Below are 12,685 nucleotides of genomic sequence, written 5' to 3' on the forward strand. Positions count from 1 at the left end.
GGATGTAAAGGAGAGAGCATATTTGTCTCTGGGGAGACCCCAACTAGAGTGTGGTTCCAGTGTATGGGACACTCACCAGGATTACCTGATTCAAGAACTGGAAAAAATCCAAAGAAAAGCAGCTCGATTTGTTCTGGGTGATTTCGGACAAACGAGTAGTGTTACAAGAATGTTGCCAAGTTTGGGCTGGGAAGAATTGGGAGAAAGAAGATGAGCTGCTCAACTAATTGGTATGTACAAAGATTTGATAAATAAAAAATCTTCCACCTTTTTGATACTTATATTTGCATTTAAGCAAATTAATTAATCATACACAGTACATATTTCGTTCCTTTTTAGAACATCTTCAGCTGTTTTGCATTGCTTAGGTGAATTCACTAAGTATTTATCTTTTTAAGAACATTTTAAACAGGTACCTTGTTTTTCTTAAATACTACATAAATTTAAAATAAATTAAAAACAATGTGGATTGTTGAATGGGGTAGTGAAATGAGAGGGAAATGGATCTACTTATAGTTAGCCTAATTTTAAAAAACTATTTCTATTCATTTGAACAGATGTTGTAAAAAATGTTTCCAACACTTTTATCGCTAAAATATTCTGCTTGTCTTCTAATAGAAAGTTGTTTGAAAAAGTAACTTTACTTTGTCACTGTTCTGAATATTGCTAGGTTCTCTCTTCATTTACTCCCTCCAAGGTGGTTGCTGTTTGTTTTAAATTTACAAAATATCTCTTGAATTCGGTTAGTTGAGGAAGCTTGAAGCTGAGTGCTGTTTTGCTATTGGAGCCTCCCCATAATCTTGTTGTTATCAAAATCCACTCCTACTGTGTCCTTGGAGGAGCGACGGCTGAACCAGCCTTCCGTCTTGTGTACCACAAAATCTGAATTACATAAACTTTCACCCACCCATGTGTACAGAAACTTTCATACAGTAAAGAAAATTGACATCGTACCACAAGACGGAAGGCTGCTTCAGCCGTCGCTCCTCCAAGGACACAGTAGGAGTGGATTTTGATAACAACAAGATTATGGGGAGGCTCTTTTATCAATAGCAAAACAGCAATCAGCTTCAAGGTTCCTCAACTAACTGAATTCAAGAGACATTTTGTAAATTTAATACAAACAGCAACCACCTTGGGGGGAGTAAATGAAGAGAGAACCTAGCAATATTCAGAACAGTGACAAAGGAAAGATATTTTTTCAAACAACTTTTTATTAGAAGATAAGCAGAATATTTTAGCAATAAAAGTGCTGAAAACATTCTTTACAACATCTGTTCAAATGAATAGAAATAGTTTTTTTTTTAAATTAGATTAACTATAAGTACTTCCATATCCCTCTCATTTCACTACCCCATTCAACCATCCACATTGTTTTTAATTTATTTTAAATTTATGTAGTATTTAAGAAAAACAAGGTACCTGTTTAAGATGTTCTTACCAAGATAAATACTTAGTGAATTCACCTAAGCAATGCAAATCAGCTGTAGATGTTCTAAAAAGGAACGAAACATGTACTGTGTATGATTAATTAATTTGCTTAAGTGCAGATATAAGTATCAAAAAAGTGGAAGATTTTTTATTGTTATTAAGTCTTTGTAAATCGGATTTGCTACGGGAAATGAAGCTGATTTCTTGCAATAATTCGTATGTTCCAAGCTGTCAACGGAGAGATGGCGTGGAATGACATTAGTAGACGAATAAGTTTGAGTGGCGTCTTTAAAAGTAGGAAAGATCACAATAAGAAGATAAAGTTGGAATTCAAGAGGACAAATATTCGTTTATAGGAAGGGGAGTTGGGGATTGGAATAACATATGAAGGGAGATGTTCAATAAATTTCCAATTTCTTTGAAATCATGTAAGAAAAGCATAGGGAATCTGCCACCTGGGCAACTGCCCTAAGAAAATTAACATTGGTTATAGAAGGTTTTTATTAAATATATTGGCATTCGTTTGACGTCTTTATAAAATTTTGAAGCAAAGTTTTTTTCTTTTTTTTTTCTTTCTGTTGTGTACGTTCATTCCACAGCTAAGCAGAATGAATTTAAAAAGCTGCTTTGATAAGCTGCTGTTCTTACAAGTGGAGAGAAAAGACACCCCCCCTCGACCTCTTTGTTTTGAACAATGGTTCCGCTTAAGTGGTTGAAAGGGCTGACAGGAGTGTTTTCTGCGAGAGATTTTTGCAAGAAAGCATTATCTACAGTATTTGTTTACAGAGAGTGGCTATAGGCTTTGTCTAAATGACTGTTGGCCAATTAATTACAGTATTCTGCTTGGCATTGAACTCCGTCTAGTTTTATCATGCTTTCTACTGTACTGGGATGACAGTAAGGAAGCCCGTACAATAATATCGGTCATATTAGTGTAAAATAGGCCATTTGCTTTTTTTCTATCACCCAGTAAAGATCTGCTGATAAACTCTAAGACTGTATGCTTTGCACCTTATCTCCTCCACATGTTTAATCCATCTTAAAAGTCCTCCCCATTTCTCTCATTGTAATCTGACTCTTTATAAATATTGTCAAATGCTCTCAGCAGTTTTAAAATTTACAAATCCTCAATAACTGATTATGCTTCATTCACTTTTGACTTTAACCAAATCTTCATCTCAAATACTGTATGGATCCACAACAAGTCCACAATCAGTTGTTATAGAAAACTTAGTTGTCACTGAAAAAGCATAGTAAGGAAAGGATGCGTGAAGTAGTTTCTATGTTACTTTCTTCACTGAGCCAGAAGATGCTATTGCATATCAGTCTGCCAAGCCTACTGAAACTTTAGTAACTCTTCCTACAGCCATATTTTCATACCTTTAATCACAGAGACTGGCTGCATCAAAAACTATGTTATTTGCATCGCTTGTACCTTGAGTACTTTCATGTTTTCAAAGTTAAAGATGAGACTGAAACAGGTTGATGAAAGTAGTAAATTTGTTCTAGTCCATACCAGAAGTCATAGTACCCTGTAAACAACTGTCTCTCTAGAGGCAGGTCTGTGCTCCACATCTGTGTACCCAAAAGTCAAATGAGAAGTACTCTTTAACAAGTGTTGCACAGTTGGACAATACAAGAATGAAAGGTGGTACTACTACTACTACTACTACTACTACTACTACTACTAGAAACAGGTAAACTATGGCCGGGCGAGTTGGCAGTGCAGTTAGGGGTGCGAAGCTGTGAGCTTTCATCTGGGAGATAGTGGGTTCGAGCCCCACTGAAGATGGTTTTCCGCGGTTTCCCATTTTCACACGAGGCAAATGCTGGGGCCGTACCATACTTAAGGCCATGGCTGCTTCCTTCTCACTCCTAGGCCTTTCCTATCCCATCATCGCCATAGGACCTATCTGTGTCGATGCGACGTAAAGCAAATTGTAAAAAAAAAAAAGTTAACTATGTTTGAAAACTATGTGATCCCCATGCAGACCCTTGGAGGGGTGGAGTGGGTAAAGGGTTCCATTATCCATACCGTTAGTACTAGAGAGCATAGAATGGTGAGCTCTGTGCCCAGCTGCCTTTGACGCCTTCAATTACCTTTCATTTCTAGTATAGGATGACCTAACGACCAAATGCCTCTCCATTGGTGAATATTCTAAATTTCATGAGATCTTGATGAGAAATCAAATCCATGGCCTTCTTGATGAACTGAACATTCCTTTACCATCTTAACTAGGCAGACCCCATGTAAATTCAATGAACCCTCATAAAATTCCCTTACTTATACTTCATGGTTGCTTGAACACTTCTCAGCAGGCTTTCTTCGTGTATGTAATAAATAAACATTTTGAGTTTCCATCATCTTTCAATTTACTCACTGAATATTCAAGAACATAGTCTCATTTCTGACTGTGCAGTTTCTGTAAATAATGATTGGTGTTCATGGCACAACGTGAGGGGAAAGTAATGTGACATGTTGCAAAATATTATGGTTGTTTTGTTTCTAACAAAAGGCATACTGTTGAAGACTTTTTTCAGTACTGTGGATGATTATTCTAGTAGTAATTATGAATTGGGTCATATAAGTGCTGGCAATCATTACTGCTCTGAAATATATTGCTAGTAAAATCTTACGTTATGTTCTGTATCCACAAATAAATTAATAGATCTTCCCCAGAATTTTGAAGATACATAATTATGAAAGACTGCTATTGTCTTGCTGCTATTAAATGACTGTGGTTAGACACTTCATGATTTTGCTATGTAAATAGCAAACATTTATTCTTAATAAGCATGTTATTCAAGTGAGACACCATGTAATATGAACCCAAATGATTGGAAATTGAATGGTGCATGCTATTTTGAAATAATTTACTTCATTAATGGTATCCATATTTCATACCCTTGGGTTTTTGCATGCATCTCACTGCATTGCCTGGGTTCTGTACACAATTAATGCATTTCTTACTGATATGATCTCTTCCCAATTTGTTAAATATTTGTTTTTTTCTTAAATTCCTTGATTTGTTTTCTCCTGTGCTGGAAAACATTAACTGTAAATAGCAGCTGTTGTAAACACTGGCTCATAAAGGTGTTCTTTTACATGGGCAACTTCATGCATCACTGGACAGGCTGCACTTGGTTTGATATCCAACTGTGGAATGGCTTTCTCCTGTAGCAGGGTTTGTTTTTTTGTTGTCATGCTCTGTTGTTCTGTTGCTGACTGCGGGTTGCCTCATGGCCTTTCAGTCAACCCCTTGTTTGACGCAGAGTGCACCTGGACGGACCGTCAATACCAGCTGGCGGCGTGGTGTTTCCGCAAGTGGAAGTATCATCAGTTCACATCCCTGCGTGATGACCTTTGGGGGAATGCCATTTTCCTCAAGGAAGCTAATGCAATCTCCGTAGAGCTGAAGAAGAAGGTATATAACTGTCATGTAGTGTTGTGCTCTCAGATTTAGTTAAATTTACCCACAGCATTATTCTAGAAAGAAAGAGTAGGAGATACGTGGCCACAAGTAGTATCCTGGTAGTTGCTGCTTAATAGATACTGTCCTATTCCACTCATTCTTGCTTCATGCAACATTCAATCCTGAAGCATTTCTCTGTGTTTTTTTCTAGTACTGTTTACATAAATGCAAATGTGCATTATAAAAACAAAGTTTAAGAGGGATTTCACAAGACATCAGTGAAGTCATTTGTATTCCACAGAACACTTGTCACAGTGCACTGGACGCCCTGTTAACCTTTTCACTCTGGCAGACTGCTGTAGTGAGCCATGCAGGGTAGCCGGTGGACCGCTGTAGCAGTCGTGTGTCATTCGGTTTTTCTGTATTTTGCTACGGTAGACTGCTGGGGAAGTTCGACCTTTATGATATCCAGTGGTTGTCTTGCGAGTCTGTAGTTGCTAATAGTCACCAGATGGCAGGGGTAATCGTAAAGTAATGGTTCAAATGATCTTTACGCTCATCATTTGCTGTGTAATTGTTGTTCACTGCCAACATATTAGCACTTCCGTTAGTAGCTTCAATACATTGTGGTACTTGTATTTCGTATACTGCAGTTAAAGCTCTCATATTGGGTAGCGACTTAGAAGAAAATGAAAAAGGGAAAGATTTAACTCTGCGAGTGCTGTGTCCTAAGCCACTGATCTAAAAGGATGATGGGAAGACTCGCATGAATGAATGTAACTAAAACATATTCAAAGATAATTGACTGAACTATATATATTTTTCAAAAATAGTCAACTTGTCATGTCTTAACTATGTGAACAAATGCCAGCAAGAAAGCAGTATGTATCCCATACAGCAAGCATGGCCACCCGTCATAGCCACTCGTCCCCAAGACCACACATCTGCCCTCGCTTTGCCAGAGTGAAAAAGTTAACCAGCTGACCCGGTGAATAACATCACGTCCCTTTTCCTACAACCATGAGCCTGCACTGCCTCCCACCCTACCCTGCTCAGTCAAGATGCTGTGTGTTTCATATAGCTTATCACTTACAGTAGTCAGTTTGTTGATTTATTCAGTGCAGTAAGCATATGCACTATTTTAGTAATTGTAAAATGAGTACCATGAAAAGACAATCACTAGCGATAGGAATTTCTTGCAGTACCAGTAATAGGATAGAATGCAAACAAGTATCAAGTATTCTTTCCTTGCTCTAGTTGTAAATTGTGGTCAGCACAGCGAAAATGATCATAGTTTGCTTTTTCAACTTGTGAAACAATGTTTCTGTCATTGTCAATACAAATATTTTCCAAATTCCACTTACAAATTACATAGTGAAATTCTGTAGTTATTTGGAGGTGCTGTGCCTCTTTGTGACCTACTTAACTTCTAGTGCTGAACTACAAAATATCCAGTTTGAGTCAGTCCAGTGCACTGCAATCCCCAAATACCTACAGTTAGAGACCGAAGTCCAAAAATCCCCATTAAGACAAGTTCACTACTTTTCATTTTGTGTAATAATTTTAGCTTTTCAGCGTCTTACAATTTAACAGTTCTTTTTTATTACTGTATCACTACGAGGGAGATTGTAAGTGTTTGAACAAGAAGTTTCTTGTAAAACCGCTTCGAGACCACGATCTGAGATGATGAGTAGCGTACTCAATCCACTTCACAAGTTTATTGATTAATTCTTTTTATTGAGGATACAACTTTCACTGTTAGGTGTTCAAGCATTGACTGAGACATACTAGGAGTAACATCATCAGCAGATGTTGGAGATATGCAAAACAGGCCTCATGATAGCTCAGCCAGTCGGGAAATAATAGGAAGGTCGCAGATCCTCTTGAACATTCAAGATTCCAGTGGTTACCCCTGATATCTTGCGAATAGCGTAGGATATCAGCAGGAACATAAACATATATCTCCTATAAAACTGAGCAACACTAGGGAAAAATACACATTTCAACTTTGAAAGTAGGTTATACATATACTGGAATTAGTACCGAAATGTCTGCCTCCATAGCGCAACTATTAGTGTTATTAGCTGCCGTCCTGGGGAGGGAGGGGGGTGTTCGATTCCTGGTACTGTTAGAAATTTGAGAATGGCAGGAGGACTGGTTTGTGATTGAAATGGTACATGCAGCTCACCTCCATTGGGGGTGCGCCTGAAAAGAGCTATACTAACCTCTGGATGCGGACACAAGTTTACTTAGTACTTAAATACTCTGTCATATTTCAATTCATTTAATTTTATTTTATACCTTAACTTACAAATTTGCAGTATGTTAATATTCTTTAACTGGTCAAGGATGCAGTCTGCCTGAAACAAACTTTGTTTACATTGTCGACATCACACATCATCCCATAAGGGGTGATGATTCAAGCTTTCTCGACTAAGTGCAGGACTCTAGTAGACATACATCCACTTTCGAAAGGATGAACTTGCTTCAGATGATAATTGGAGACTGCTTGTGCTTCTGCTATAATTGAACAGTTTTCCCACATGTTTTTTACAAAAAACTGTTTTTTAAAACTCTGTTTTCAAGTGGTCACCTTTTGATATTCATTTAAATCCAAAACTCTCTCCAAGTTCCCATGTAATGGTTCAGAAATCATATTTTCGACTTACAGCATCGTAACCTCTGAGCAAACAACAATCCTGCACAATATTTGAAAGTGAACTGGTATAAATCAGTTGAGAATTTCTTTGTTGTTGGTGAATTGTACATTGTAGGCAGAGAAAGATGCATACCTACCATTTTTAGTTCAACTCACGCACCTCCAGTCTTGACCCTCTTCCATGAATAATAATAATAATAATAATAATAATAATAATAATAATAATAATAATAATAATAATAATAATAATAATAATAATAATTACATACATACATAATCATTATAGACCATTATGCCTTTCAGCGTTCAGTCTGCAAGCCTCTGAATTTACTAAATGTTACCACAATCCTCTATTTGCAACTAGTGCTGTGGCCTCATTTAGTTCTATACCTCTTATCTTTAAATCATTAGAAACAGAGTTTAATCATCGTTGTCTTGGCCTCCCTCTACTTCTCTTACCCTCCATAACAGAGTCCATTATTCTCCTAGGTAACCTACCCTCCTCCATTTGCATCACATGACCCTACCACCGAAACCAGTTTATGCATACAGCTTCATCCATAGAGTTCATTCCTAACTTAGCCTTTATCTCCTCATTCTGAGTACCCTCCTACCATTGTTCCCACCTGTTAGTACCAGCAATCATTCTCGCTACTTTCATGCCTGTTACTTCTAACTTATGAATAAGATACCCTGAGTTCAGCCAGCTTTTGCTCCCGTAAAGTAAAGTTGGCCTGAAAACTGACCGATGAAAAGATAGTTTCGTCCGGGAGATGACTTCCTTCGTACAGAATACTGTTGATTGCAACTGTGACCTCACTTCATTAGCTGTACTACATCTTGATTCAATCTCACGAACTATATTACCATCCCGGGAGAACACATAACCTAAAAATGTGAACTTATCTACCTGTTCCAGCTTTGTATCACCAATCTGACATTCAGTTCTGCTGAATTTCTTACCTACTGACATCAATTTAGCCTTAGAAAGGCTAATTTTCATTCCATACTCATTGCACCTATTTTCAAGTTCCAAGATATTAGACTACAGGCTTTCGTCACAATTTGCCATTAAGACCAAATCGTCAGCATAGGCCAGACTGCTTACTACATTTCAAACGAACTTAATGCCTCCCTGCTACTTTATACCTTGCAGCAGATGATCCATGTAAACTACAAACAGCAAAGGTGAAAGATTACAGCCTTGTCTAACCCCTGTATGTACCCTGAACCAAGAATTCATTCTATCATAAATTCTCACTGGAGCCCAATTGTCAACATAAATGCCTACATCATGTTCCTCCTCCCCAGGAGTTTGGCTGTTCACAACACCACCAGGAAGACTTCCTTTTACGTTGAGAAGATGTTCAAAATATTCCCTCCACCTCTCCAGTGATTCCCTGGGATCTATTATGAGTTCACCTGAATGACCCAAAACACTGTTCATTTCCTTTTTCTCTCCCTTCCTAAGATTATTACTGTCCAGAAAGGTTTCCCTGCTGCTTGACCTAGCCTTTCCTGGTTATTTCCAAAATCTTCCCACGACTTCAACATGTATTTGTTTCGCTCTTTTTCTTTCATCTACGTACAATTCCCTGTGTGCGTCGGCCCTTGCTTGGAGCCATTTCGATAAGCCTTCTTTTTACGTTTACAAGCTGCTCTCACTTCATCATTCCACCAAGATGTTCATTTTTTCCCATATTTACACACAGTTGTTCCTAGGCATTCCCTTGCTGTTTCTACTACAGCATCCCTGTATGCCACCCATTCTCTTTCTGTATTCTGAACCTGCTTACTGTCTACTGTTCGAAACTTCTCACTAATCATATCCATGTACTTCTGTTTTAATTTCCTCGTCCTGGGGGATTTTCTCCCCTTATTTGTTTGCAGACATATTTCACTTTCACTATCCTAGGCCTATATATACTTAGTTCACTACAGATCAGATAGTGGTCTGTATCATCGAAAAATCCCTGGAAAACTCGTACATTCCTAACAGACTTCCTGAATTCAAAGTCTGTTAAGATATAGTCTCTTATGGATCTGGTACCCCTAGCCTCCTATGTGTAGTGGTGAATAGCCTTATGCTTGAAGAATGTATTCGTAACTGCTAAACCCATACTAGCACAGAAGTCCAGCATACACTTCCCATTCCCATTAACTTCCATATCTTTCCCACATTTACCAATCACCCTTTCATATCCTTCAGTTCTATTTCCAGCTCTAGCATTGAAATCACCCATTTGCAGTATTCTGTCCTTGCTGTTGACCCTGACCACGATGTCACTCAATGCTTCATAAAACTTGTCAATTTCATCCTCATCTGCACCCTCACATGGTGAATACACTGAGACAATTCTCGTCCTAATTCCTCAAACTGCCAAATCTACTCACATAATTCGCTCATTTACGTGCTTAACAGAAACTATGTTGCGTGCAATGGTATTTCTGACAAACAGCCCTACCCCCATACTCTGCGCTTCCCTTTGTATCACCCATCAAATACACTTTATAATCTCCTATCTCTTCTTCGTTACCTCCCCTTACCCGAATATCACTTACTCCTAGCACATCCAAATGCATCCTCTTTGCTGACTCGCCAGTTCTACTTTCTTTCTTCCATAAGCTCCATTGATATTGATAGCTCCCCATCAAATTCCATTTCATTTGCCAAGTTTTTTCCAAGGAGTCCCTTGCCTATCAAATGGGAGTGGGACTCCATTACTCCCTTACGTCTGAGGCTTGCTTAAAATGTTCTGAGCTTGGTAAATTCATGAAGCAGGATGCTACCCTACTTACATATAGTCCAAGTGAGCATCTTCCCTCTAACCAGTTAGGGAGCCCGGTGGATTGTATAGTCCTAGCCGTCTGAGCACAAAGATGGCCTTGACTCAGAATATGTCTGAGATGCCCACTCCCATTCCATAGCAACTGGTATCACGACTCTTAGGACCACTCACTAGGCCACTCAGCCGTAGCCCATAGTTCACGAACTAGGACGTGACTACAGTAAACCACACCAAGAACCATTAATAATAATAATAATAATACTTTTTTATTTATTTTATTTTACATTGTATGGCCTTCATTGGACCGCTTCAGTCAATTATACAATGAACTTTTCAATTTTCTCCCAGCCGAGTTCTTCTTCATTTTTTCGGAACTTGATTTTCTCTCCTTGTCTGAAATCACTCTTTCCATGGTTTGTTGATCTTGGTCTGTAGTCTGGTGTCTGTTTTTGAGTGTCTTGATTCTGTGGTGTTGTTTTTTATATCTTCTACTGTGATTTGTAGTTCATATCTTCTTTGATTTCTATAATCCATTTAATATTACTCTTACTATTGCACAATATCTCTATTATCCTACTGATTCTAATAATAATAATAATAATAATAATAATAATAATAATAATAATAATAATGATAATGATGATGATTATTATGGTCATAATGATATTGTTTTTTTTTACATCCTGTTAACTACTTTTGATGGTTTTCGGAGATACCAAGGAGCCAGGATTTTGTTCCATAGGAGTTCTTTTACATGCCAGTAAATTTACCGACATGTGGCTGACATATTTGATCACCTTCAAATACCACCAGACTGAACCAGGATTGAACCTGCCAAGTTGGGGTCAGAAGGTCAGCACTTCAACTGTTTGAGCCACTCAGCCCAGTAGAAACAGAATCACGTGGCTCTGCTAAGTTAGACATGTCCTTTGTGACATACATGAACGTCCTCATTTCCTGGTAAATGCTAAGTCCAGACCCACCTAGCAGAGACAAATACTAAAAAAGCTTAATTTAAAAGTAGTTTTTTTGGTGTTCCATTTTATCTTTGTTACTTACAAAAGGGTCTCCAGGTGCTAAAACCAGAAACAGTTTCTTTCAGTTATAAATTGCATAATTTGAACCTCTTCCTTGTGCTAATAAGTCCATGCTTCAAGAATCTTATACTTAAATGGCCACCAAACCTTTACTAGATGTTGAACGTAAAATAACCAGCATTGATGGACTGGGGAAGTTTCCTTCACTTCATGGCTAAAGGTAATCAGCCCGATGAACTGATTAAAAGCATTTGATCTGTTAATTAAGTTTTACAATTTTTGGCTAATTAATTCTACAACACTAATAAGATGTAATCCATACTACAATATGTAATGTTCCTTACAGGACTATAAGATGGGCATGAGGATACTTGATACTCATTTCCATTCTAACCTAATGCTGCATGAAATTTCTATCCCTGACTCACATTGTATGTATTATTATATATTTTTTTCATGTTTAAATAATTTGTAATAATATAGAATACTGTATTTAAAAATCTCTATAAGCCTAATATGTTTTGAAATATTGTTTTAAACATGGGAAATATCTTAAATTAAAATGTACATAGTAGTATACATTGCTGGATAAACCATAATCATTTTCCAACTCCAGTTCCTCAGATTTGGTGTACAATCGTTTGCATTCGCCTTCTGTCATTTTGTTATTCATCCAAGGACCTGGTCCCAGGCAGTCTGGATAAGAGGGTGTCCACTGTAGATGAATATTGCTATTTGGGTTGTTAGAATAACGATTCCAGAAGTAAGCAGACCTTATAATGTAACCTAACCAAGAAAGGAAGATGGTTCTTACAGGGAGAAATTTGCTCATCCTCATCATAGATATGTATATTAGAAAGAGATTTGTGACAATGTGGAGCATGGCATGGTGTGAAAGTGAAACACGGTCAGTAACTTGTGTAGAAATCGGAATAGAAGCTTTAGAAATATAGTGTTTCCACACAAACGTAAGTTACAATAAGTGAGTTGATGGGATTACAAATGAAGTGATGCTGAATCAAGTTGTGGAAAGACAATAGTTTGGTAAAGAATAATGTCTGTATTTTCTGGGCTTGTAGGCCTTGGTCTAGGAGCGTATGATGGTCCCGGCGTTTCATCAAATATTCACCAAATACTGCATTCGGCATCTTCAAGGGTTCGGAATGACTTTGATGGCTACAAAGCTCTCAGTGAAATGGAGTGGTCGGAATTCCACCTCAGTACATAGTACAGTCTGTGGTCTCTTATGGTAAGGAGTGGTCTCTGATTGGCTGTTCTTTAGCCAATGATAGCTCAAGCTATGGTGCACTGGTCGCCTATTGGTCCACCATGTTTGGGGGGCGGGGCACGGTTGCT

General features: G+C 37.9%; 1 protein-coding gene across 1 annotated transcript in view; it reads left to right on the top strand.

The window, feature by feature from the left end:
• Positions 1-12,685, top strand: part of unc-104 (kinesin family member unc-104) — an 871,528-nt gene that overhangs the window by 598,404 nt on the left and 260,439 nt on the right. Inside the window, exon 16 of the mRNA XM_067138474.2 lies at positions 4,684-4,856. Within this exon, the coding sequence (XP_066994575.1) occupies positions 4,684-4,856 (173 nt within the window). The remainder of the gene's footprint in view (positions 1-4,683; positions 4,857-12,685) is intronic.

The sequence above is a fragment of the Anabrus simplex genome, chromosome 1 (genome assembly GCF_040414725.1).
Source record: "Anabrus simplex isolate iqAnaSimp1 chromosome 1, ASM4041472v1, whole genome shotgun sequence".
In the NCBI taxonomy this organism is placed as follows: Eukaryota; Metazoa; Arthropoda; class Insecta; order Orthoptera; family Tettigoniidae; genus Anabrus; species Anabrus simplex.